We start from the raw sequence: 26,520 nt of genomic DNA on the forward strand, positions 1-26,520 counted from the left end.
TTTGTATTCTTTTTAAATCTCTAAATCGTTTATTTCTGCTCTCATCTTTGTTATTTCCCTCCTTCTGTGGATTGGGGGTTTAGTTTGTTCTTCCAGCTCCTTAAGGTTTAATGTTAGGTTGTTTATTTGGACCTTTCTTCTTTTTTGACGTAGGCATTTATTACCATAGACTTTTCTTCTAGAACCGCTTTTACTGTATCCTAGAGGTTCTGGTATGTTGTGTCTTCATTTTCATTTGTCTCCAGGAATTTTTTAAACTTTCTTTTGATTTCTGCTGTTTAATTTCTATGTATTTGTATGGTTTCTAGTGTCCCTTTTGCTGTTGATTTCTAGTTTTATTCCATTGTGGTCAGACAAGGTAATTCATATGATTTTAACTTTTTAAAAATTTTTTGAGACTTGTTTTGTGTCCTAACATACAGTCTATTCTAGATAATGTTCCATATTACACTGAAAAGAATGTGTATTCTGTTGCTGTTGGATGAAATGCTCTGTAAAATGTCCATTAAATCCAGTCAGCCTACAGTGAGATTAATTTTGATGTTTCCTGTCTAATTTTCTGTCTGGATGATCTGTCTTTTGCTGAAAGCGGGGTATTAAAGCCCTCAATTATTATTGTGTTGGAGTCTATCTTTCCCTTTACATATAATAGTAATTGCTATGTATAACTGGGTGCTCCAGAGTTGGTTGAGTATATATTTAGAATTGTTATATCCTTTTGTTGAATTCCTTTATCATTATATAAGCCCTTCCTTATCTTTTTTTTTTCTTTTTTTTTTTCTTACTTTCCTTAGCTTGAAGTCTACTTTACCTGATATAAGTGCTGCTTTTTTGGGGGGGGGGGGGCGGGGGGGTTCTACTTACATGAAATATCTTTTTCCATCCCTTCACTTTGAGTTGCTGTGTGTCTTTATAGATGAACTAAGTTTCTTGTAGGTAGCATACTGTTGGTTCTTACCTTTTAATCCATTCAGCTACTCCATTTCTTTTAATAGGGGTATTTAATCCATTTACATTTAGGGTTATTGTTGATATATAGGAACTTGTTACTGCCATTTTTTTTTTCTGGTTATTTTATAAATCCTCTTTTCCTTTTTTTCCAGTCTTACACTCTTTTTTTTTTTTTTTTGTGACTGAGTGGTTTTCTCTAGCAGTATAAATTTATTTCTAGCTGTTTATATTAGGTCTATCTTTTAGTCTTCATACTAAGGATATAAGTGGTTTATTCACCACCCTTACAACACTGGAGTATTCTGAGATTGTCTGTGTAATTGCTTTCTTGGTGAGTTATGAATCTTCAAATATTTTCTTGCTACTCTTTAACATTGTTATCTTTCAGATTGCAGAACTCTCTTTAGCATTTCTTGTAAGGCAGGTCTAGTCTTCATGAATTCCTTTAGCTTTAATTTGCCTGTGAAAGACTTTACTTCTCCTTCATATTTGAAGGTTAGTTTCACCGGATACAGAATTCTTGGCTGAAAGTCTTTCTCCTTCAGCATTTTAAATATATCATCCCATTCTCTTCTGTTCTTCTCAAAGGAGCCCCAATGCATCTCTAAGGGATTTCTCAGTAGAAAGCTTACAGGCCAGCATATTCTTTTTAAGATTGGAAAGTAACCTGCATATTAATGGGAATAAGCCACTAGAAAAGGAAGTTTGGTGATGCATGAAAGAGAGGCTGTCCTTTAATAAGTAAGAGAGAAAAAAATTCAAATATTATAGTGGAAGTTTGAACTTTCGTAGTAATTCTACCCACAGCAACAGGACAGCAGGCAGAATATAACAGCACAAAATACACCTAAGTGGGTAGACATGAAGGTGAAAACTCATGGGTGTTCTGTCTCAGTGCTTCTGTCTTCTCACGGAAATGGACAGTAAAGTCTTCATGTGAGCATGTGAATAGGAAAGGAAGTGCTATAGTTCTGATAATCTAAAACAAGGAATGAAATGATATGATATCACCCAGGGAACATAGTGTAGACTGAAAAGAGAAGACTGAGAATAAAAAATACCTGGAAGAGTTAATAGTGTTAAGGCCCACAAACAAATTAAAGAGAAGGAAGGTCAAAAAGTACCCATGGGATTTGACAATTAGTAGGCCACTGCTGACCTTAGGGAGGGTGATTTCTTTGGAACCAGAGAGCAAATCCAAAGGCTGATGACAATAGTTTTAAAAAATGAATGAAGTCTGAGGTATTGGAAGTAGAAAATACAGAGGAACATTTCTAAAACTGAAATGTTCAGGAAGAAGGAATGTCTTGCAAAGAGAAAAGCGAGGATAAGGCAGTTTTTGTTTATTTATTTAATGGTGACAAGGGATGACAGGCCCTGTACACTTATGATCACTACTTGGCCTATCTCATAAGCATGTTGACCTAGGGCCCTCACAGCCTGGTATGGAATCTCCTGGGGCTGAATAAAGAGTGTGCACATTAGGCACATGTAATAATGATGCCCAGTATTGCCCCACTGGACTGGAGCCTGATGCTTATAAGCAAGGAATGCCCTTAATCCCCAGGACTGTACAGACCATACTGAGGGAGTTGAATGGCAAGAAAACATCTGGGGAATCACAGGATAACAGCAATGACAGGTGAAGTTCCTTCAGGCTTTTTTTAAGAGTGGTCCCACTTTCCTCTCCCCTTTCCATTTTGGGAGATGCTGTAAGTGCAATTTTTGGTTTGAACAGGCTTTGTGAAGTCCCATCCCATTGTTGCAGGGAGCAGGCCTTGAGACGTGTTTTGGGAAATTAAAGCATTCACTCAGCAGCACCGATGTCAATTACTGTTACTTGCCGATCAAATGTGAGGTGGAGAGAGAAGAGCTTTTGTAGTATAAAAAGGGAAACATTACTACTTTTTTATAAGTGCCTATGTGACAAGTACTGTGCAACATGTTAAATATAAACATGTTTAACTTTACTAAAATCTTTGCTAATACCTAGTAGATAGCATTACCACCATCTTACAGATGAGAAAACAGACTCAGAGTTTGAATCATTTTAATAACTGACACTCATTAGCCCATGGTGTGTTCTAAGTATCCTCTGCTAAGAGATTCACATAGATTATTTAATCCTTACAGCAATCCTAAACACCTAAATAGTAGATACTATTTCCCTCTCTATTAACTAGGGAAACAGGAATAAAGAGGTCAAGCAACCAATACAAGATTATTCAAGTAACAAAGATAATGCCTGAATTTGACGTTAGGCCTTTTTTTTTAATCCCCCAAAGTTGATGCTCTAGAGACTGAAAAGATAGAAGTTTCAGTCAAGATTTAAATAAGGGGAAACTATGTGTGTCACAAATTGGGAAAGGTGTATGGGTTTTCCCAGTCCTGTGTGTGTGAGGGGTAGAGGAATTTGGCACCATACTGAAGACCAGTTCCTGAGGCAAGAGAGCTCAGGCTGTGTATAAGGCAGTGTGGTCTAGGTAAAACATAGGAGATGCTACCGGAACTAAAAACCTGCCAACTCAGATGTAGCTTAAATTCTTTGTAGGGTTTCTCTTTTGTCCCACTTGGAAAGAATCTACAATCTTTCCCAAAAGATTGCAGCTACAGCATCCTGTTGATCTCTCTACCTCCAGTCTTGCTATGTTCCAATCACATTCTCCAACTTCCTTATAAAAGAAAAATTGGACTGTACCATTCCCTGCTTAAATCCTTCAAAGGTCTCTGCAGCCCTCAGGGTAGATTCCCAAACACCTCAGACTAATAAGTTAAGTAAAGCATAACCTTTGTCATGACATTCTAGCCATAGTGATCATGCAGTTCTCCAACACACCAGGCATTCACAGCTCCATAACTTTGTTCATGCTGTTTCTACTACCCAGGATGCATTTCTGGCTTGTTCACCTGACAAATACTTACCCATTTTTTAAGACGTTGATGCATTCAATTTTTTTTTTCATTCCAAGCTTTGTGATCTGACTATACTTGGGACCAAGTCTAGAACATAATAGGTGTTAATTGTTGAATAAGTTAGTGAACGGGTGAACAAATAAACACATGATTTTTATGGGATGCCATCCTGCAAGAACACCCAGAAACAAAAATGAAGAATCATTGCATTTGAGGCAGTGGATGCTAAAGGGATCGATAGCATAATGATTTTGAGAAGAGAAAAACACATAAAGCCAGAGATAGGAGTTGGGGTTAGTGCTCAATGCCTTTGCAACTGCAGTTCTGCTCCTGAAAGGCATCTTTGCGGTCCCATGCCTACTTCTCTCAGGTCCTGGCTTCACTTGATAATAAAGTCCACCACACAAATGCAACCACCTGGAACTGGAACCCCAAAATTCCAGGTTTGGGTATTTAACGCACAAGTAAAGCCAAAACTGAATTACCATGCTTGGAGATAGAGAAAGTTTTCTTCAAATTGGCTAAAGTGAGAGGACGAAAGAGCAAAATCTCTCTGATCTGTCTTACCAAAGAAACAGAAAACAGGAAGTTTTACAGGACCAAGAGTTAAGGGAGAGGGAGTCTCAAGGAAGTTAAGAGAAGGCCTGTGTTTTCTCCTCTGACTCCAGATAAGATCTTAGGCAACCAGGCTCCTTGGCACCAGCCAGCGGCAGCTGGTTCTAGGTCCTTCAACAGTCACAATTTCTTTGAGAGCATTCATTTTTTCTGGAAAACAAACTATTACATTCTCCTTGTGATCTCTGAGTCATCTCTTCCTACTTGATGGAAAATTGGACATGAGCAACTTATAATTATGTTATGGGAACAAGGGGTTCTGGGCAGGAAGCTAACAGCTATCAGCAAGTGAACTAACTCAGATCATTAATTTGGGGCCACTATTAAATTTTAAAGTGTTAAAATGTCAGAGAGCTTGTCAGTTTCGTACTCACCAAGAACATTTATACCAATAACCTCCTGCTGTGAAATCTCACAATATTTCTGGAAGAACATAAGGGTTAGTGAGTCAAGAAGTATGAGAAGCAGGGATAGGACTCAGGGCTCTGGACTCCTATAGCAATATTAAAATGAACACACCTATGCACTAGATTTACCACGTTGTGAAGCTATGAGAGACTTGAAGTAGTAGTGGTAAAGGTATTTAATTCACGAGTGGTCAAGTGATGTGTCCAGTATTAGAACTCAAGTCATATAGTTTGCAAACCACAGCTTTTATACTATCTTCATCTTCTATCTCAAATTGATGGGTCAGACCAAATCCTTCCCTAAGTAAAGCAGTCCCAGAGGGAGGTTCGATTCTAAATCTCTCTGGTCCTATCCTCATAGATGATTGGGCTGAGCAAAGGAGGCACCAGCACATAGATTAGCCAGAAAGATGTGCACATGCTTGGGGACACAGTGATGACCAAAGTGGTGAGTGAGAAAGGAGAAGCAGGCAGGAATGTAGAAAATTAGATTGTAGAAAGCCTTTCTCTTCATTTTCTCACTTGGAAAAAAATGACAGAAGGCAGTGCACAATGTCATCATCCCACAGGACAAAAATCTGTAGCCCAGTGGAAGAGAACTGCATGCTTTTGCCTCTATTCCAATTTTTAAAAAGTTAATTGTATAAGGGATATCATCCCCAGTAACCAGCAATTAGAAGACCCAGCCCTGTCCTCTTCTCTTGTCCTGCATTGCATCTCCCCATATACTTTTTAAAAAAAAATATAAAGGGCCAAGTTGAAAGATACCTAATTAGATATTATTTTTTAAATAGGATAGATAGAAGTATATACTTAGGGATCTGGATACATCTCAGTACTTTAATTACTGTGCTTTTATTCTTGTTTTGCACTCTTTCACTTGTATATATACAGACTGTTATTGATTCGACAGACACCTATTTCTTGCTCTTGTGTATCCTTAAGGTAGCAGACCAGCTCCACCCTTTTGCATAATCTCCTTGGCATATTTGTCCTTTTCTTGGCCCTAGTTCTGTACCTACTTCCTCTTTTGAAGCAGTTACTCCAAAGACTCCCAAGTCTGATGAAATGGTTTCACCCTCCATAAGATTTCACCCTCTGGGCAGAAGTTTAGCCTTTCCATAAGCCTGCTCTAAATCCAAGCTTTTTCAATCTGACCAGATCCTGTTCCCTTAATGGTCACTCTAAGTCCTGCACACTCACAATCTGAGTGCACAGGTGCAGCACACAGAAGGAGGGTGCTGGAATCAGAAGAACCAGTTTAAAATTTCACCAACATATGTGTAGAAAATCACTTACTCTCAGCTTGTTTCTTTATCTGTACAATAAAAATAACCTCCATATCTTGCAGGTATTTCAAAGAAATAGCTGTATTGTCTCAAAAGTGAATAACTTCTAATGCTTAAAGAATGGTTGCTAGAATTTGTATTATTTCCCATCTCCCTGGCTTTCCCTGAAGTGTCCCACCATGGGATATATTTCAAGGAGTCACTTTCTGAATTTCACATTGTTTTTTTATTACCAATGACAGCTATCACTGGCGTTTAAGGTTCCTTAGAGTACTCTATTGAGCAAAACAGTCAAGTATTTTAGTTTTATTTCCGATAAGAAAAACTGTAAAGTCATTTTATCATTATACTTTGTAATTTTTTAATTTATTTTTGTATGTCTGTGTGTGAATACATGTCTTTGTACCAACTACATGTCTGTGATTGAAATTGTGTATGGTTTTGTGTACACATCTACAACACTAGACATTCAATAAATAGTTGCAGCTGAGTTATGATGTATTGCTCAGTGTTCTGTTGCTTATAACAAAACCACTGGAACAGAAAATGAGATTTATTGCTTACAGTCTCAGAGGCTCGGAAGTCCAAAATCTAGGGAACACATCTGGTGAGGGTCTTCCAGGTGGTGGCTTTACAGCAATGCAGGGGTCTTACATTGCAGAAAATGGTGGAGCAGAGAGAGAGAGATAGTTCCTCATGAAATCTGGGTCATGCTTCATCTGCCTACTCTATTAGTTCCATCACTAATAGATCAAAAGTTTGCAGGAGAGGTGACTGGGTAGATTGGAAAAGTATCGGTGACTTTCACTGAGACATAGGAAACATAGAATTTAGAGTAGGAATGGGCCAGGGGAAAGATGCTGATCTATATTTGGACATGCTGAGCTAAAGATTCCCCTGAGACAACCAACAGGCAAGTCAGTAGGCTGTGGAATGTACAGATATTAGAGTCAGAGATTTAGGAGCCATCAGTATAGAAGTAAGAGACAGAATTGTGGAACTGACCAAACTCTCTGATGAATAAAGAAAGAATTGTCATAATGTATTCTCAGGAATCACCATCCTATAAGAGAATGAATAAGAAAACAGATTAAAAGAAGCAGATTTAAGAAACAGGGGTCATTCAATCAAATTCTGGAGAAAAATATAGGAAGATGAGGAATGAGAAAGTCTTGAGAAAGTTTCTGCCCCTTACTGGGGGCAAGTCCCTGACTACAAAGGATGGTGAAGCATTGTCACTGAAAGGTGAGATGCTTTTGAGAAATTCAGAAGCAAAAGGAAAAATAAAGTTCAATAGCTGATAAGGCAGCAGAGTCACATTTTCAGGATAAAAGGAAAAGTCTACAGGAGAGGATGGCACTTCAGAAGTAGCACAGCTTAACTTCACAGAGCAGCATGCTGGCATAGGCAGATATCCAAGGAAGAACCCTGCTAAAGAGAAGTTAAACATGTTTTGTAGCAATATCAAGAGACGAGACCTACGGACAGAGAAACATGAATGTGAAAGAGTGAGTTGCTTCAAGAAACCATAAGCAAAGTCATGGCTTCTTGGGGGAGCAACAGCAGGATTTCTTCAGAGTCACTCTGGAATTGAAATATAGGTGGCTTATAATGATGACAGGGATGTCTGTTGGGGACCAAAAAAGCCTATAATTTCCCCACCCCATGTTAAAAATTTTAAAAGACTCTGAGGTTAGTGGCATGAGAATAGATGAAGCCCAGTCTCAAGACCATATAGCATGATCGATTTGTCTCCAAATAACCTTCCCTTTGCCCACCCACACCCACATTTACAGTACATATAAGATCCAAGCAATCTTTTTAATGTAGAACAGGCTTGGGCAGTGAGAGAGGGGCTTTCCAAATGTGCACATGACGTGAGTAGGAGGAATTCCCAGAATAAGCTACTTCCTCTCCCCTCCCCCTTTCTTTTTCCTTTCTGTCCACGGGGTGGTACATTGTGAGCACCAGCTGGAGGAATCTAGATCTGTGGCACTCCTAGCAGCCTCTCAATGGCAGCATAGATGTTTCCACCTGTGGCCATGAGGGCCTGCAGGTTGGCATCGCAATCTGCAAAACCCAGGGCCTTAAGCTGCTCTAGTTCTTGCTGGTAGAGACCTTCAGTGAAGAGGGATGAGGATAGTGAGGATTGGGTAGACTGGGAACAAGCATTGGCCAATGCATGGAGGAGCTGAAGAATGGCCAAGGTGGATTGCACGAGGTCTGCCCTATGATCTCGTCTTCTACCCCTGGTTTCTGGGACTCCTCTGGCTCCACGTGGTCTAGCAGGGTTCCATAAGAAGGGTCTCAACCCAGGAAACTCTCTGGACAGTATCTGTAGGCCTTGTTCTATCTGGATCAATGCCTGCAGTGCTCGTGGGTTGGTAATGATGAGAAGTAGTAGCATATGATGTCTCAGTGGGCTGCCAGTTGCCAGCTGGTGTAGCAGAGCTGGATTCTGCTGCAGAATATGCAAGGCTGTACGCAGAACAGAGGGTGAAGGTTTCAGCTGACTGGTGAGAGTGGTTTTCTCCATGGGCTGCTGGCTATCCTGGGAGGGAAGATCATGGCCTGAATATAAGTCCAGCAAGCTAGTCCTGCACCCTGAATTGGCCTGGCTTGAGGCCATGCCCCTGACCTGGGCAACTGCTCCTGCACTGACCTCTTGTGCCAATGGCTTGGCAGGTGCACAGGTGATGGGGATTATGGTGGTGGTGTCAGTACTGCTGTGGGCATTGGCTTTTCCTCTGTAAAGCTCTGAATCTGGACAGTGGACTTTGGAGGCAACCAATAGGGCCATAGTGGAGAGCATGAGCTGCTGCATATCAGAGCAGACTGGACGCATAGCATTGTCACCACCAGGCACTGCCTTCAAGGCTTCCAGCCTCTGCTTGTCTGCCTGCAGGAGCTCCTGTTGCTGGGCTGGGTTCTGCAAGGTTTCCAGAGCCTTAAGAGCTGGCACCCGTTTCTGTACTAGCCTTGAGGATTCAGAAACATGACTGGCATTGGCTGGTTTTTCACTTGCCAGGCCTTGAACCAGAGGATCTCCCAAGAACTGCACCATAGACTCGGGTGTAGCCATCAGGAGTTGAGCCAGCTGGCCAAAGAAGTCAGCTAGATCAGGTGAATTCCGAGCTAGTCGGCCCAACCTAGCTAGCATTCCAGCACCCTCAGAGGCTGATGGTGCAGAATGATGGGTACTGTGGCCTGTGGGGCCTGGCAGAGTTCCAGGACTGCCTGACCCTTTCAAATGGGTCCTTACCACCAAGTGGACTATAGTGCCATCAAGGATGCCACACTGGCTCATTATGTCTTGGTCCCGGAGGATCTTCCCGGTGAAGATGAGCATTAGTCGGTCAGTGTCACAGTGAAGACGTCTGGAGATCAGCTTCTTAAAGTGGTGGATGCTGCTGTTTTCTGCCAGCATAAATTCCTGGCAGTCCTGTGGGGTCTTGACAGACACTCTGATAATGCGTGATGATGGATCCTGACCAGATGTCAGCTGGCTGTCCCCAGCTTCTTCCCTAGCCTGTGCCATATTTCCTTGAGAATAGAATGTAGGGCCTCCTGAGGACACTGGGGCACAGACCTGTAGAAGCCTAGATGTGGCACTGTGTACACCCGGGCACAGGGACCAGTAGGTGTCCAGTGATGTCCTCTCACCCACGTCCTGCAGAAGCCACTTCCTAGTCTAGCTCTGCAGCTACCTGGCTTCCATAGGGTGACAGCTGCTGATCTCCTGGGCCAGCCTTAGGGGATATGACATCAGTGATGAAGTCACAGTTGAAAGATAGACCTGAATGGGGTAAGGGCAGGGGTCTCTACCACCTGCCTGAGGTTGGGCTCTTTTTATGACTGAATTTAAGCAGCAACAGAAAAACATTAAATGACCCTGTCTAGAAACATGTTTCACACCATCCTGTCCCACTGTTGAAAATCCTACCACCTGAGGTTATTTTTTTTCTTTCTGAGGGTACACTCTTAAAGGAATTTATTTATTCATTTATTGGCACATTGATTGTACATATTCATGGGGTACAGAGTTATATCTCAGTACATGTATACAATATGTGATCAAATCAGGATAGTTAGCAAATTCATCATCACAAATATTTATCATTTATTTGTAATGAGAGTATTTGAGCTCCTATCCTTTAGCCAACTGAGAACATACAATAAATTACTGTTATTTATAGATGTCTAGGAATACTGTATAATACTAGAACTTAGTTTTTCTACCCAGCTATAAATTTGTGTCCATTAATCAACCTCTCACTATCTTCCTTCCACTTCCCACCCTCCAGTAACCACAATTCTACACTCCACTTCTAAAAGTTAAACTTATTATTATTATTATTATTATTTTGGCTCCCACATATAAGTGAGAACGTGGTAATTATTTTTCTGTGCCTGACTTACTTCACCTAACATAAGGTCTTCCAGGCTTATCCATGTTACCACAAATGATAGGATTTATTTTATTTTTTTTCATGGTTGAATATTATTCCACTGTGTGTATATGCCACATTTTCTTTATCTGTTCATATGTTGATAGAAAGTAAGTTGACTCCATATCTTGAATACTGTGAACAGCACTACAATAAACATTGTAGTGCAGATATCTCTTCAGTATGCTAATTTCCTTTCCTTTGAATAAATACCCAGCAATGGGATTGCTGGATCATATACCATTTGAGTTTGATAAATGAATATGGCTGAGTGGAAAAGGCACTGGTCTAAGAGCTAGCTTAACCAGTACTGATTCTAGTCACCGATCCTCCACTTAATTACTGTACACTGATCGTGGTCCAGCCAGGACCTCAAGTCTCTGTTTCTATGTGAACAGAATAAAGATACAATTAGTCCACTCAGTCTCACTGGAGTCTGTAGGTATGTTGCACCTCTGAGGCCCTCCAGGTTCAGTAATCCATTAATAGGGTTGTAAAAAAAAGGCACCATCATGTTCCCCCAAGACAAGGTTGCACTCAGAAGAATTAACCATGATCTCAACTGAGAGGATCAGAGCCGAGGCAAGAGAAATCATAAGAAAGTAATAGTCTGGATCTAGGTCTGTATGACTTTACAACTATTATATTTAAGCTTTTAACATCTTTGAAGAGGATGCCTGTTACTTGGGAAGTGTTATGCATTAAATGTGTCCTCCAAAAGTTTGCATATTGGAAACTCAACCCCCATTGTCAGAGTGTTAAGAGAGTGGGAAATCCAATTATGGTATTTGAAAGGTGGGGCCTTAGAGAGGTGATTAGACAGTTATGACTCTGCCCTTGTGAACAGACTGATCCATTCATGGAGTAATTGGCATGGTTCTGATGGCTTTATAAGGAGAGCGAGAAAGCAAGTTAGTTCTCTCTTGCTTAGCCCATTCTCACTGTACCCTGCATTGCTGTAGAGAGCCACCACCAAGGGAACCCTCACCAGATGTGTTATCTGTACCTTGGACTTCCAAACCTCCAAACTGTAAGAAATAAATTTTATTTCTTTATATTTCTGTATAAATTGCCCTGTTTGGTGTGTTCTGTTATATGCAGCAGAAGTGGACTAATACAGGAAGGGGCATATTTCATCTGTAAAAGCAGAAAGTAGTCTCTAAGGAACCATTGTGACCACTGCAGGCAGGTGAGGCCCTAGGGTAAAGTCTAATCCCTGCAGCAACTATTTTTTACTGTGAAGATAGGTGTATCAGTCTGTTTAAGCTGTATAAATTGTTACCATTATATTCTTGTCCCTTTTTCTGATTCTAGAATTGCCAAGGACTACAAAATTAGGATTTAGCTATCTAAAATGTAACCTTCAAAAGATTATGCCAGACTAGGTAACATGAGCATATGTTCTTAAACTTGGATTAGTTCGAATTAGTATCTCCAGTGTGCAACCAATAACGGGACCCAGTACATTGTAATTTCTGAGTTTGAAAGAAATTCCCAGTCCTAGGGAATTTCACAGAGTGACGCTTATGGCCAGAAGCATCTCCTGATAATGCTCATGTCTCAGAGTAAATTCTATGCTGCAAGTACTATTAGCAAAGCCAGTTCCTTTGGGGATTGACTTTCGGTTCCTCTGGGAGAATCAGATATTCAAATTAATGTTTGTGACTTTCTCTTGATAAATAAATTAATTTGTAGCAGGGAGGGGTTAAAAAACATTCCAATTATCTAATACCACCTTTACACATCTCATGGGTCCAGGGAGTTTTTCTTTCATAGACTTTGAGGCAAACTGTTCCTTTGTGTCCACCTCTACCATCTCTATTGTCAGTGCCTGAATGTCCCCTTCCCAAGCACCAGATGACAGCCCTTCCCAGTCCAGTTATGACCTTGTCTCTCAAGGCAGTAGCCCTGTCCTCACTGTTCACTGTGTTCTTCGGCACAGAACAGTACTTTATCTTTTCTGAGGAGCTGACATCCTTTGAATATTTTACATTGTACATATATTTCTTTTATAGTTATAAAATAATAAAGTGAAAAAACTTAACTTGCAATACATTATTTAGAAAAAAAAAGAGAGAGCTTGGACTTCCTAGAATCAAATAACCCTGCTTTAAATCTTACTGCCACTATTTCATAACCTTCAACAAGTCATTCGCCCTCTTTAAAACTAGATTTCATCATCTACAAAATGGTAGTTTATCACAGATTTGTTTTGAAGGTTAAAGGAGACTATTCATATAAAGTAAAACTCAAGATGACTGGCACAGAGCACATACTTGTTAGATACTGAGTGTTATTTCAATACAACGTAGTCACTGGCAATCTCTGGTACATCCTATGGTCACATCTGTAACTGGATTGGGGAACAGAGAATAGATAAGTCTGTCAAATGACCAAATGTTCAGGAACATATTTAGCAGCAGGTGATGGAGACAACTCCAGGCAGACTGGTGGAGAAAATGTGGTATCCAGAAAATCTTCTTTCAGGAATAGCATCAGCAAAACAATGGAATAGGAGTTTCCAACCCTTAACTCCAAACAGAAGCATCAACTTTGGCAACTACTCAAAGATAAGAGAATCTTTCCAGTAACCCTGGGGTCAACATTTTCTAGGCTGTTCACGGAGTACCTCAACATCTTTGCATCACTCTCAATATTTGTAAACAAGACCTTAACTATATTCATCTTTCTTCAGGAGCACAACTATGACATTACATTGATAATATCCCTTTCCAAAAAAATTCAATTGACACACTTATTAATGACACCTAAGTTCAATACTTTCAGTCCTCTTTGGGTTTTGGTGACAACACGTCCTTTATTTATGAATTTTACTTACAAATTAAAATCTGTTGTTCAAATGGTACAAAGTTTAATTAGACTGAAGGGTAAGTTTTAGTGATCAATTCAACTTTTACCACAGTTAGTAACAATGTATTGTGTATTTCCAAATAGATAAAAGAATATATTTTTAATATTCTCCTCACAAGAAAAATAATAACATGGTGAGGTGATAGATACAAGGGATTTTCAAAAACTTCACGGAAAGATTCTCAGTATCGTCTAATTCTATTTTTCCATGAACCTTTTAATATACCCTCGTATGTTAAATAATGTGATTTAATCTTTCCACAATATATACATAGATCAAACATTGCATCATACCCCATAAATATACACAATTATTGTTTGGTAATTAAAAATAGTTATTAAAATATAATTTTGATGAAAAAACTAACATGGTTTGGTAGAATTGTAAAATGGTACAGCTGCTATAGAGAAAAGTATGAAAGTTTTAAAAATATTAAAACAGAACTACCATATGACTCAGAAATCCTACTTTGGGGTACATATCCAAAAAAATTGAAAACAGAATCTCGTAGAGATATTTGCATACTCATGTTCATTGCAGCATTATTCACAGTAGCCAAGAGATAGACGCAATCTAAGTGTTCACTGACCGACAAATGGATAAAGAAAATGTAATATACACATACAGTGAAATATTATTCAGCCTTAACAGAAACAGGAAACAACACAAATGAACCTGGACAACATTATGCTAAGTGAACTAAGACAGTCACAGAAGGACAAATACTGCATGATTCCACTCATGAGGTAGTTATAATAGGCAAAATTATAGAAGCAGAGAATGTAATAGTGATTGCCAGGAGCTGGAGAGGGAGGGAAAATTGGGAGTTGTTCCATGGGTACGTTTCAGATATGTTTGATGGGTAAGTTCTAGAGATCTATTGCACAACAACATGAATATAGTTAACAATATGTAAATGTATATTTTGTATTTTTTAAAACAATAAAAAATCAAACATGGTTTAATTCACTTTTATTTTTATTTTTTAAAAAGTAAAGAAAAAACAAATTAAAATCAACCATCACTCCTGTTAGTGTCTTCACTGTAGAGACTTTGGCACCCTCTTTCATGCCTCCGGGACTCTCTATACCACTCATGACGGCCATAAGTTACCACAGGGTGGCTGATGCAAAAAAAAAAAAAAAAAAAAAGCCCCTCTTGGTCTTATGCTATACGCTATTAAAACAACAAATGACTTGATGCCTACTGAACTTTACTGAAAATAGAGTTTCTTACAGATACTGAGCCTGTGACTCTCCATACCCAGCTGTTCATTATGCTTTGGGTTATGGAAACAGACCCCATAAACTCAGCATGGCTACCAAGGTCTATCTAAGGTAGGATGAAAGCAAAATGAGCCATATATTCTACTTTACAGAGGAGGTGACTTCCCCTGTTCTTAGTCCTTTGCCAAATATCACCATGCTGAAGGAGTTCATCCCTCCCCCAAACCCCTTCGCTACCTGGAGAGAGCACTAAGATTAATTGAGTTAATAGCAATAGAAATCTGTGGGCTATGAACATGGCACTGCTAGTCAATATACATGATGGACCTTAGTGATACATTGCTACTTTCTATCTTTTAGTCAGGATGTCCCTAATAAAGGATGGGACCCAAGAAATGTCACGCATGGCCAGATTTCAGGCAGTCTCTTTAAAATGGGATGCCCTGGTCAACAAAACGTCCTATCTTTGCCTTTATTATAAACTATTGGGACATTACCTAAAACTTGTCCTCTTCAAAATAAAAGCAAAAAGCAAACAAATGAAAAAGTCTTCTGGGAATCACTTGCTTTACAGACATACCCAAAATATAAAACAAAATCATGCATGTCTCCATGTATATTAAGGCCACAATACAGGTCCTTGCTAGGACACCCCTTATGCCTTTCAGAGTTGTAGACATTACTAATTGTAACCAAGACACACAATTCACTTCTTAAAATACACCATGCTGGGTTATGGGAAGAAGTATTCAATAGACCTGTCATGTCCCTAACGGTCCCAGATAACTGATTTGATTGAGAGACAGAAATGTCTCCTCAAATACCTCCTTTTCAAATTCCAGTCTGGCAAATAAACCTTTAATGAGTCTCTGCTTTGCCCCAGGCCTTATCCTATCTTTATAAATTTTTTATGTTTCCCTGATCCCATAAGTACTGGGGGTCAGATTGACGGCAGATGTTCTCCTGGGACTCATTAATCACAGATTGTCCCACAAATCAGTGAGCTGCTCATCTGACACGGGACATATTTGAACTTAAGCTTCCAAAGAAAGTTCTAGGTTGCAAAGGCAGGGACTGAATCTCTAAAGTGCAGCACAAGTTGAGAGGGACATTAGATGCTAAGAGGTCACAATTGTTCAACATTTTCACCTTCTAGGTCTCCTTAAGTTTTCCTATGAAACTGCTCCCCAGTACCTCTCTATCCAGTTTTAATGGAGAAATATGATAGTACAGCCACTCCAAAAGTCACTTTATATTGTTAAACAAGCTTAAAACTTTGACTACCTCTTGACACAATAGTATTTCTATTTCTGTAAGTTTATCCTAAGAAAATAAATACTCATAAATTTGGATCAGCTCTAGGTCCCACTGTTTTTCCTGTCTGCATAGTCTGCCCATCTTGTCCCATGACTTTCAATAGCACAAAGCTGATAAGTTCTGTCTATGATGAAGCTAGAGCAAGGATTTCAAGTACCCAACCCTCTGTGGAGGGCAAGAGGACAACCTGCTAAATAAATACTCTCTTCCCTAGCCAGGACTTTTAGACCCAGCCCTCCGTGGCTCTGGTGAGCTGGGCTTAACTTCCTATTAGCCTTCAGGCTTTCTTGGTAGCAGAAGAAAGACAGACAAAAGCAGCAACATTTCTTTCTCTGAGGTATTTTCACAGACCTACCTGACCTTCCAAGGATGAAAATGATATGTTGTACTGCACATCTTCCCCAGTCAGAGTCAACCTCAACCTCAGAGCATTGGCCTTATAAGTCACAGGAAATGGAGAGGCAAGACTTTCTTCTTAGCCATTCCCCCAAACTCATTCTATGAGGCCAACATAACTCTGATACCAAAACCAGATAAAGACACAACAAAAAAAGAAAATTACAGACCTATATCCTTGATGAACAAAGATGCAAAAATCCTCAACAAAATATTAGCAATCAGAATACAGCAACACCTAAAAAAATGCATATACCTCGATCAATTGTGATACATCCCAGGGATGCAAGAATGGTTCACATATGAAGGTCAATAAATGTGATACATTGCATCAATAAACTAAAGGATAAAAAAGATATGATTATCTAAACAGATGCTGAAAAAGCATTTGACAAAATTCAGCTTGCTTTCGTGATAAACACTTTCAACAAATTAGGTGTAGAAGAAAAGTATCTCAACACAATAAAGCTGTTTATGTAAAACCCACCACCAGTATAATTCTGAAGGGAGAAAGCTGAAGACTTTTCACTTAAGAATAGGAACAAGGCAAGGATGCCAGTCTCACCACTTCTATTTACCGTATTACTGGAGGTAATAGCCAGAGCAGTCAGGCAAGAGAAAGAAATAAAGGGCATCCATATTGGAAAAGATGGAATCAAACTGTCCACATTTACAGTTGACATGATACTATATATAGAAAAACCAAAAGACTCTATCAAAAAACTTCTAGAACTGGTTCATAATTTCAGTAATGTTGCAGGATACAAAATAAATGCCACAAAACCAGTTGCATTTATATTCGCCAGTAATGAGCTAAGAGAAAGAGAAATCAAGAAAGTAAGTCCAACAGTAACCAAAATAAATAAATAAATAAATAAAATAAAATACCTAGGAATCAATTTAACCAAGGAGGTGAGAGATCTCTGCAATGCAAAGTACAAACCACTATTGAAAGAAGTTAAAGAAGACACAAAAAGATGGGAAGACATCCCATGCTCTTGGATTGGAAGAATTAACATTGTGAAAATGTCTATACTACCCAAAGAAATCTACAGATTCAATGCAATCCCCATAAAAATACCAATGACATTCTTCACAGAAATGGAAAAAACAATCTCAACATTCAAATGGAAAAAAGACCCCAAATAGCAAAAATCAATCCTAAGCAAAAATAATAAAGCCGGAGGTATAACACTACCTGACTTTAAATTATACTACAAAGCAATAGTAATGAAAACAGTATGGTATTGGCATAAAAATAGACACTTGGACCAGTGGAGCAGAATATAGAACCCAGAAATCACTCCTAAGGCTTAGAGCCATCCAATATTTGACAAAGGAAACAAAAACATACATTGAGGGAAAGACTGCCTCTTCAATAAGTACTGCTGGGAAAATTGGATATCCATATGCAGAAGAATGAAACTAGAAATGTTCCTCTCACCATATACTAAAATCAACTCAAAATGGATTAAAGACTTTAATATAAGACCTGAAACTATAAAATTACTAAGGGAAAATATAAGTGAAACACATCAGGTACTATGTCTGGGCACAGACTTCATGAACATGAGCCCGAAAGCACAAGTAACAAAAAAAATAAATGGGACTATATCAAACTCAAAAGCTTCTTCACAGCAAAGGAAACAATCAACAGGGTGAAAGAACAAACTACAGAGTGGGAGAAAAATTTTGCTAACTATGCATCTGACAAAGGATTAATATCCATGATATACGAGGAACTCAAGCAATTACACAGTAAAGAAACAAATAACCCAATTAAAAAATGGGAAAAAGAACTGAATAGATATTTTTCAAAAGAAGACATAAAAATGGCCAACAGGTACAATGTAAAAAATGCTCAACATCACTAGTCGTCAAGGAAATGTGAATTAAAACTACAATGAGATATGATCTCGCCCCAGTTAAACTGGCTATAATCAAAAATACAAAGAAGAACAAGTGCTGGCAAGGATGTGGAGAAAAGGAAACACTCCTACACTGTTGGTGGGACTGTAAATTAGTACAACCACTATTGAAAACAGTATGGAGGTTTCTCAGATTGTATAGATCTTCCACACAATCCAGCAATCCCACTTCTGGGTATATACCCAAAGGAATGGAAATCATCAGGTCGAAAGGATACCTGCACTCCCATGTTTATCACAGCTCTGTTCACCATAGCCAAGATTTGGAACCAACCTAAATGTCCATCAATGGATAATTGGATAAGGAAACTGTGGTATATACACACCATGGAATACTACTCTGCCATAAAAATGAAATTCTCACATTTGCAACAACATGGACGAGCTTGGAGAAACTTATGTTGAGTGAAATAAGCAAAGCACAGTGGGATAAATACCGTAGGTACTCACTCATAAGTGGGAGCTAAGAGAGAAAGAAGGAAAGAAAGACCACAGTACTGTGTTGGACTTGCAGATGGAGAGAACATACCTAGGGACACAAAGTGGAGTGGAGAAAGGGAGAGAGGTCAGGAATAATTGGGGATATAATTGGGTGGGGGAAATTGGATATAATAACATTTTGTGGTAATGGGCATACTGCCAGTATGGATCTGGCCATCACATCTTAGGCATGAGTGGTGATATATGTGTGTGTGTGTGTGTGTGTGTGTGTGTGTGTGTGTGTGTGTGTGTGTGTGTGTGTGTGTATATATATGACTTTCTTCTTTCTTTTCCTTGGCAGCACCCAAAACAACAGTTCCTTTGATCTGGACAAGAACTCCCCCATTGATGGGTAGCAGAGTGGGAGAATGAGGGGGACTTGAAGCATTGTGCTTTACCTAGAGCTTGAAACCTAAATTACTGGGGTAAAGTTCCAAAAACACTGGTTTCATTTCATCTTTAAGCCACATGCTGGTAGCTCAAAGATAGACAGGCTGGTCCAAAAATCCTGGGCTCCAGGTGGAGGTTCTGTTTCTCCTAGTCCCAGAAAGGATCCCCCACACCGAGTCTTCAACATTTAAACACAAACCATAGCCGCGTAACCATAGTTGTATCCTCCATCAAGGAAACTTTTCCTTCCTTAGCAGGAATACAGCAACAACATTTATGTTTACACTCTCATTTTTTGATAAAACTCTGATGTAACAGACTGTTTTGTACATATACGTGCATATGTGTACATAGGCTGTGCCCATGTGAAGGTGTATTTATGTGGATATGCATCGTGTGTTTGTGCATTTCTCCACCATACATTTACCAATATGAGCCCATGCACACATTTACGTGCAAATATGTACTGGAAAGCATGGTTCACTTGCTTGACTTACGAATGGTAACACTTTTACCCTAGAAGTACATGAAAGCACCCCTGATGCCAACAAACATTTAGTATGAGATACCGAGGGCAACTTGTGTGTGTTTTGTATCCCCTACCTCAGTATCTTTGTATTCCCTCAGGAATACGTGTTCCTCCCTCTTCAGAGCATAACCTACATCTTTCTTACCACTTTTCAGGATTTAGCTTGGAGTACACACTCACAAAAGCCTTTCCTGTCTCCCTGACAAGATCAAGTCCCTATTTATGTTATTTTAAACACTTCATCTCTTTCTTTATACTTCTTACCATAGCTTGTAATTATATATGAGTATTCTTCACATACTCAAAGTTTGAACTGTTCTTGCTACCAGATCATAAACTCATGAGGAGAGGATTATGTCTCATTAACTCAAATTTAATTCCTCATAGCTAGCAGAATGCAGAGCACATGGTATCTCTCAATGCTTGAGCAAGAAGTTTCAAGAAACCAACCATTTGCATCTGGGTACAGAGGACTTTATAAACTCAGTGAGGTTCAGGAATCTTAGAATTCAGCTTGAATCCTTGTTACTCTTTCTCCATTCACTCAGGAATCAGCATCAAATGCTGAAAGTGGCAGCCACCTGTGGGATAGTCTTCAGGAGTGATGGAAATAAGAAACTGTTCCCACTCTTCAGTCTGGCTGCTGGTAGGGAGCCACAAAGAACAGATTACATGGTAGCAGCTCCTACAGGACACAAAATCTAGAGGACTCTTGGAAGGACATCAGGAAAGTTGCAGCAACGTTCCCTCCACTATGCTCCATGCCTCTGAGTCCCCTAACTTCAAACATTTTTAGTTCTCCTCCCACCCTAAGGCCTCCCATCCATGCAGAAATAGCCATTATCACCACCTCTTTTTCCACACCCTCCCCTTACGCAATATCCCATAAGAATCAGACTCAGGCAACAGCTGACACTAGAGATTGGATGTAATTGCATCTCAAGATAGGCAGAAGCAGAGCTCACACTAGGGCCCCTCAGTGGGACAGTGGCAGGGGTGGTTGGGTCACACAGCACCCCCACCCTGTCTCTGGCTCTTAGTCTTCCTCATTGACTCTGGAACAACATCGTGTCTGCAGTAAAGGGCATCAAAGTAAATTTGGATTATAGTGCAGCTGTCTTCAAGAATGGGAGAGCTAGGGTTATTAGATATGGGGAAAAGGCACAGAGGAAAAGATAGGGTTTGAAAGACTAGAGCTCCTATGACTGCCTCAGCTTCTCCACCACAGCCTTCATATCACCCTTGGTGGCAATGAGGGCCTGAAGGTTGGCTTCAGGATTCAGAAAGCCCATGGCGCGCAGTTGTTCCAGCTGCACCTGGAAGTGAGCCTCAGGTTGCAGCTGCTGGGGATTGGAACCAGCTAAAGCTTGCAACATCTGAAAGAAGGGAGTGGAACGGAAGTCCAGCTCCATAGGCCCTTGGGCTGAGGAAACCTCGGGAGCTAGGTTTGTCGGGGGAACCTCACACATACGGTCACCTTCTCTAGACTCGATACCTCCTACCACTCTCCCCAGCTCTCTTTGACAAGGCATGAACCAGAGTAGGAGGCGAGGTGCTTCTATAGCCAGGATCTGCAGACCTTGCTCAATCTGCACCAAGGCTTGCAAAGTACGGGGGTTCACCATGGCTGCCTGAAGGTGCAACAGCAGTGGCAGCTGTCGGTGTATCTCATCCTGCAACTGTGGCACCTGATTCATGCCAGCCGGCCTCAAAGACCTTGGATAAGCTTGGGATGGCAACCAGGAAGGCTCAGGGGTTCTTGGAGGAGCTGCCATGGAGGAAGGAGGTAAAGGAACAAATGGAGCCCTGTTGGCAGAATCTCCAAGCCCAGAGACAAGATCAGGCATGCTGTTGGAGTGGCCACTGGAGCGCTTTCCCACACCATTTTGGCCTCCACCTTGCCCAGTACTGTTCTCTGTGGGGCATCTCAGGAAAGCTGGGCAGGAGGACTTCCCCTTGATTGCCAATGACTCCCGGTGGAGAGGATGGCCTAACCCAGGTTCCTGGGATGACAGTGAAGTTGGGGAAACTCTTGTTCCTGGTGGTGGTGGTTCCTGGCTTGGGCTGAAGGTGGATGCAGTCCCCTGTAAATAGGTCCCCAGGGACTGACTTGACTCATGTAATTGCTGGAGATAGTCATAGAGTCCTATATTACTTGGAAAGTTTGGAACCCTATTTCTAATTTTGGATGCATCCTGGTCCCCAGACCTCTTTCCTTGCCTACCACTTGAGCCTCCATACATGGAAGTCCAGGGGTTGGGAAGAGGGTCACGATTCTCTATCCTTGAAGGTTGGCTGCTGCTGGTGGTGGCATTAGCAGGAGTGGTAGTTGCAAAGGGATTGCCACCAAACTGCTCCTGTACTGCATTCAACATTGGGTCCATAATATCTGTGTACATGGTACGAAGCACACTGTAGCCACCAGGGATGCTTTCCAGATTACTGAGTGCCCGGTCCTGGCTACGCATCATCTCTTGCATTACAGCAGGCTTCTGTAGAAACTCCAGCGTCTGCCTCATGATTTCAGGGTTGTTGAGAATATGGCCAATCTCGGGGTTGTGCTGGATCAGCTGCTGCATATGGGGGTTTTCAAGAACTAGCTGGTGCACCAGGCCCGTGTTGGACAGCAGACCCTGGACAAAGGGTTCATCAATGGGCTGAGTCAAAATCTCAGGCACAGATACGTGCTGCCACATAAGCGAGCTTAGCTGCTCGGGGGAGCCACCAGAGGACAGGCCCAGTCTGTTGAGGCCTGTGAGGACACCTAAGCTGAAGGTGGGAGGCCCATCTGCTGAGCAAATGGAGCTTGGAGGAGGGAGTGACCTGGGGCTTGGGCCTGGGGTAGGGACTGAAGCAGCTGAGCACTCACTGTCCACAGCACGGCGCTGCATCTTGATGACCAGATGGACGGTGAGGCCGTCTCGCACTCCGCACTGGGCCAGTGAGTCAGGGTCCTTGAGGATCTTGCCGGAAAAGATTAGAACCAGCTGATCAGGGTGGGCCCTAAAGCGCTGGGATATCTCTTCCTTCAGCTGCTGGATGGTGCATGTGTCTGTAACTGAGAAATCCTCCTTGTCCTTGGCTGTCTTCACTGTCACCTTAATAAGGTGGCGATACTGGACTGGCACTGGGCTGCCCTGAGACAGGGCATCTCCACTTTTGGCCATGGTGTGCAATAGGAGGCCCAAGTCTGTGGGGACACAGCTGGGGGAGGGGACAGAAGATCAAGGTCATCATTTCAAACAGGGATGAAAGTAGGAAAATGAGCAGGAAGAGGGTCTTGGGTCTTGGGGCATTAGTAGGGTCCACATGAAGGGGGAATTGATGTCCCTGGGACAGATGCTTTTGACGGACTGTGGAATTGAGAGAGGCTGGGTTCAGTGTAGGGAAATGTGGAGCCTGAGAAAGACGTCTGCAGAGGATGAGTGAGGGTGAAAATGTCAGAAGAAAGGTCCAGTCTGGGGAGTACATACCAGTCTGCTGTGGACCCAACTTTCTTTTTATGCAGGGCTCCAAACCACCTTCATCTTGCTGCACAGCCACCCTGAAGCCTTCTGTGCTGGAACTCAGTCCATCAAGTCACCTGTGTGACATCAGTATGACATCACAGCCTCATAAAATGGATTCCTGGGAATTTTCTAAGGTTCTCTGGATCCCCTACCATTTACCTCTTCTATTTCCTTTAACTCAATTGTCTTCTTCATAGTGAGTGTCCTGGGCTGACTACTTCCTCTCAACACAAGTGCCCTGCTTCCAACACAAGCATGTGTGGTATGTGGAGGCCAGACTGGAATGGACAATTGCAAGAACTCCTTAGTCCTTTGCATCCCCATTAAGCCCCATATTCAGCTATTTCTCCATTGAAGGTGTCGTTCTGGGCATCCCTGTTTTCGTCTGATTCAACATTAACCACCAATTCTAAAAGTATTGATTTGGTAGTTGTTGCTTTGCCTCCCATGGATTTGTCACCTCTTTTCCCCTGGGTGACAGAGCTGCCAAAGATTACTCAAAGCCCATCTCTTTTGTGCAATGAGAAGCCTGGAAAAGTGGTTAATCTCTCAGAACCCTCAAGCAAGAGGCATTTATTCCATTTGGGAAATTAACCATGAATTGGGGTTTTCTTCCTGCACTTATTCTCTAACCCAAGAAGTTATAGGAAGATACATAGGTGGGGTTTTACTAAGTAGAGTTTAACAAGTTTAGCAATAGAAGCTGGTAACATTCAGTAAGTCAAGCAAGGTGACCTTCTGTAATGCAATTTGCAACAAAGGCTTGATTTTAGCAAGCATTATTTTCTTACCACAATTTCCCAGGATCTTTACATATCAATCAGTAACTTGTCTGTCTTTGAGCCAGCAATTTCGCCCTGTTACAATTCTTATCTTACAGCACAGACTAAATAGCCTGGGGAAAATTCCCTGTATTTTGTAAGGTCAATATTTGAAACTGCAAGGCTTTGGAAAACCAGGCCCTGTGAAATACATTTGCTTTATGCACACTCTACAGTAGTGGATAGGATTTGGGGCATAAGGGAGGGATCAAGGATTACATGAAGTTTTCCACCTTTCTTTACATTTTTACTATCCCCCAGAGAAACTCAATGAACTGATTCAATATTTACTGAGATAACATAGGTAGAGCAGGGAATTAGACAGTTGTTAAACAGAAAATTCACAGGTTCTAGGGCTGAAAAAAAAATAGGAAGTTGTTATATTCGAGGTGTCTGTTTTATATCCAGATGGAGATGTAGTAAAGTAATTGAATAGAGTGTGTCAAGCTTTCACCAGCATTTAGGAATAAAAATAATCTACTAGTTAAGATTATCCAGTTAGTGAATATAGAAAAAAGAATAGAAGTGAAATATCTGAGCCTTGTGGCTCTACAACTTTAGAAGACTGGAAGACTGGAAAAATTCAGCAAACTGAGAAGCAATAAGGCAGAACAGAGAGAAAAGCCTAATGAAGAAGAGATTCAAAAAGGAGAGAGCAAGCAGCTGTGTCAGTGATGCTGGCAGGTCAGTAGCGTAAGGACTGAGATTGACCACAGGATTTGACAAAAGACAGAAGTGGAGAGCATGATGATACCAGGTTTGTAAGGGGTGTGGGGGCTGTGAGGGAAGCCTGACTGGAGTGTGTTTAAGAGCAAATGGGTTGGAAAGGAAATGAATCCAGCAAAGCACTGTAAATGAGGAAAGGGGATGATGGCTATGTGGGAATGTGGCGTTAAAGTCCTTTTAGTTTTGTTTTGTTTTTCTTATGATGTGAATCAAACCTAATTTTTATTCTGATGGGAACAATCTAATGAGGAGGAAAAAATGATGCAGGAGAAAATTAAAACAATTTGTAAAATAAGTCATTGAATAGACAGGTTAGAGAGATTGGGAGCACGTGCTCAAGTGGAGAGCTTGATGTAGGAACACGGACAGTTTACTCATTACAACAGAATGCCGGTCAGAGTGTGAGTTACCTGGTTGAGTTGGCAGTGGGCACAAGTGGAAGTCTCTTCTGATGACTTTGTTAAAATAAGCAAAACATCAGCTGAGATTCAGAATTGAAAAGGGGATGTTGAAGATTTGAGAGGAGCAAAAACATGTGAAGAGATCATCTCAAAGAATAAGGTAGTGAATTGACTGGGACAGTAGATCTCCAATTGTGGTCCCTAGATACATCATCAGCATCACCTGGAAACTTGTCAAAAATGAAAAATGTGGACCCCATTCTAGATCTACTGAATCAGAAACCATTGGAGTGTAGCTCAGAATTCTGTTTTAACACGCCCTCCAGGTGACTCTGATGCAGATCCTGGTGAGAACCATAGGACAGGGAAAATGCAGTTACGATTGATTACAAAGCGGCCAATTAAGATTTTTTGGTAAGAAATTTAAATGAAACTAGTGAGCACAGTTGTGTGCTTTTATTTATTTATTTATTTATTTATTTATTTTGCCTACACAGATTAGTGAAAAAATTGGATATAACCATGATGAGTTTACCAGTGAGTGTTATGCCTGAATGCTCATATTAATGAAACATGGAGTAGCCTTGAAGCTAAAGAACTAGGGTCAAGTAGCAGCAAGAAAGAAAAAAAAAAGTGTTTCTTATAGAAGAAGAAAATAGAATAATTTTTATCAGAAGCTGGGAAGGGAAAAGGGAGGGAGGAAAGAAAGAGTGTGGTCAATAGGTTCAAAATTACAGGTAGATAGGAAGAATAGGTTCTGGTGCTCTAGGGCAACTATGCCTAATAATTTTGTATTGTATAGTTCTGAAAAGCCAGAAAAGAGGATCTTGAAAATAATCACCACAACTGATTATTTTCTTCAGTTCTTCAGTATACATTCAATTAAAAAATGAGTTGGGGATTGAACTAAGAATGTTTGAAGGCAGAATAGTCTTGGTTTGTGGAAAATAATGGCTAAAAGGCAGGATGAATGATTAATATTAGATCAGATTATATCAAAGAAAGATCTCCCTTTGCCAATAGAGCTGAAGGAATAGGACTGATTACAAGACTGTTTCTAAATAAAATGGGAACTGTGCTGTCATTGTCCCCAAGCTCCAACTTTCCACATCATTCTGGCCTGGAATGGTGAGACAGAGGAAGGGAGCAGTGACACCTCAACCCCAGTTCTCAAACTCAGTGGCTGCACTAGCTCTTCACTAGTTGCTCTGCATTGCATCTCAGGGTCGTTACCTGAAAAAAAAAAAAAAAAAAAAAAAACAGAACAAAAGAAAGAAAGAAAAGCAAAAAATCGGAACCAAC

The 26,520-nt window shown here is 40.7% G+C and overlaps 2 protein-coding genes across 2 annotated transcripts; both read right to left on the reverse strand.

Moving 5' to 3' along the window:
- Positions 1 to 8,156: 8,156 nt before the first annotated feature.
- LOC134376354 (ubiquilin-2-like) lies at positions 8,157 to 9,713 on the reverse strand. Its single transcript, XM_063094937.1, has one exon. It carries the CDS (start codon positions 9,711 to 9,713, stop codon positions 8,157 to 8,159), a length of 1,557 nt encoding a protein of 518 aa, XP_062951007.1.
- An 11,247-nt stretch (positions 9,714 to 20,960) lies between these two features.
- Positions 20,961 to 22,958, reverse strand: LOC134374748 (ubiquilin-3-like). Its single transcript, XM_063092686.1, has one exon. It carries the CDS (start codon positions 22,926 to 22,928, stop codon positions 20,961 to 20,963), a length of 1,968 nt encoding a protein of 655 aa, XP_062948756.1. The 5' UTR covers positions 22,929 to 22,958.
- Positions 22,959 to 26,520: the final 3,562 nt, after the last annotated feature.

Source organism: Cynocephalus volans, chromosome 4, assembly GCF_027409185.1.
Source record: "Cynocephalus volans isolate mCynVol1 chromosome 4, mCynVol1.pri, whole genome shotgun sequence".
Taxonomy (NCBI): domain Eukaryota; kingdom Metazoa; phylum Chordata; class Mammalia; order Dermoptera; family Cynocephalidae; genus Cynocephalus; species Cynocephalus volans.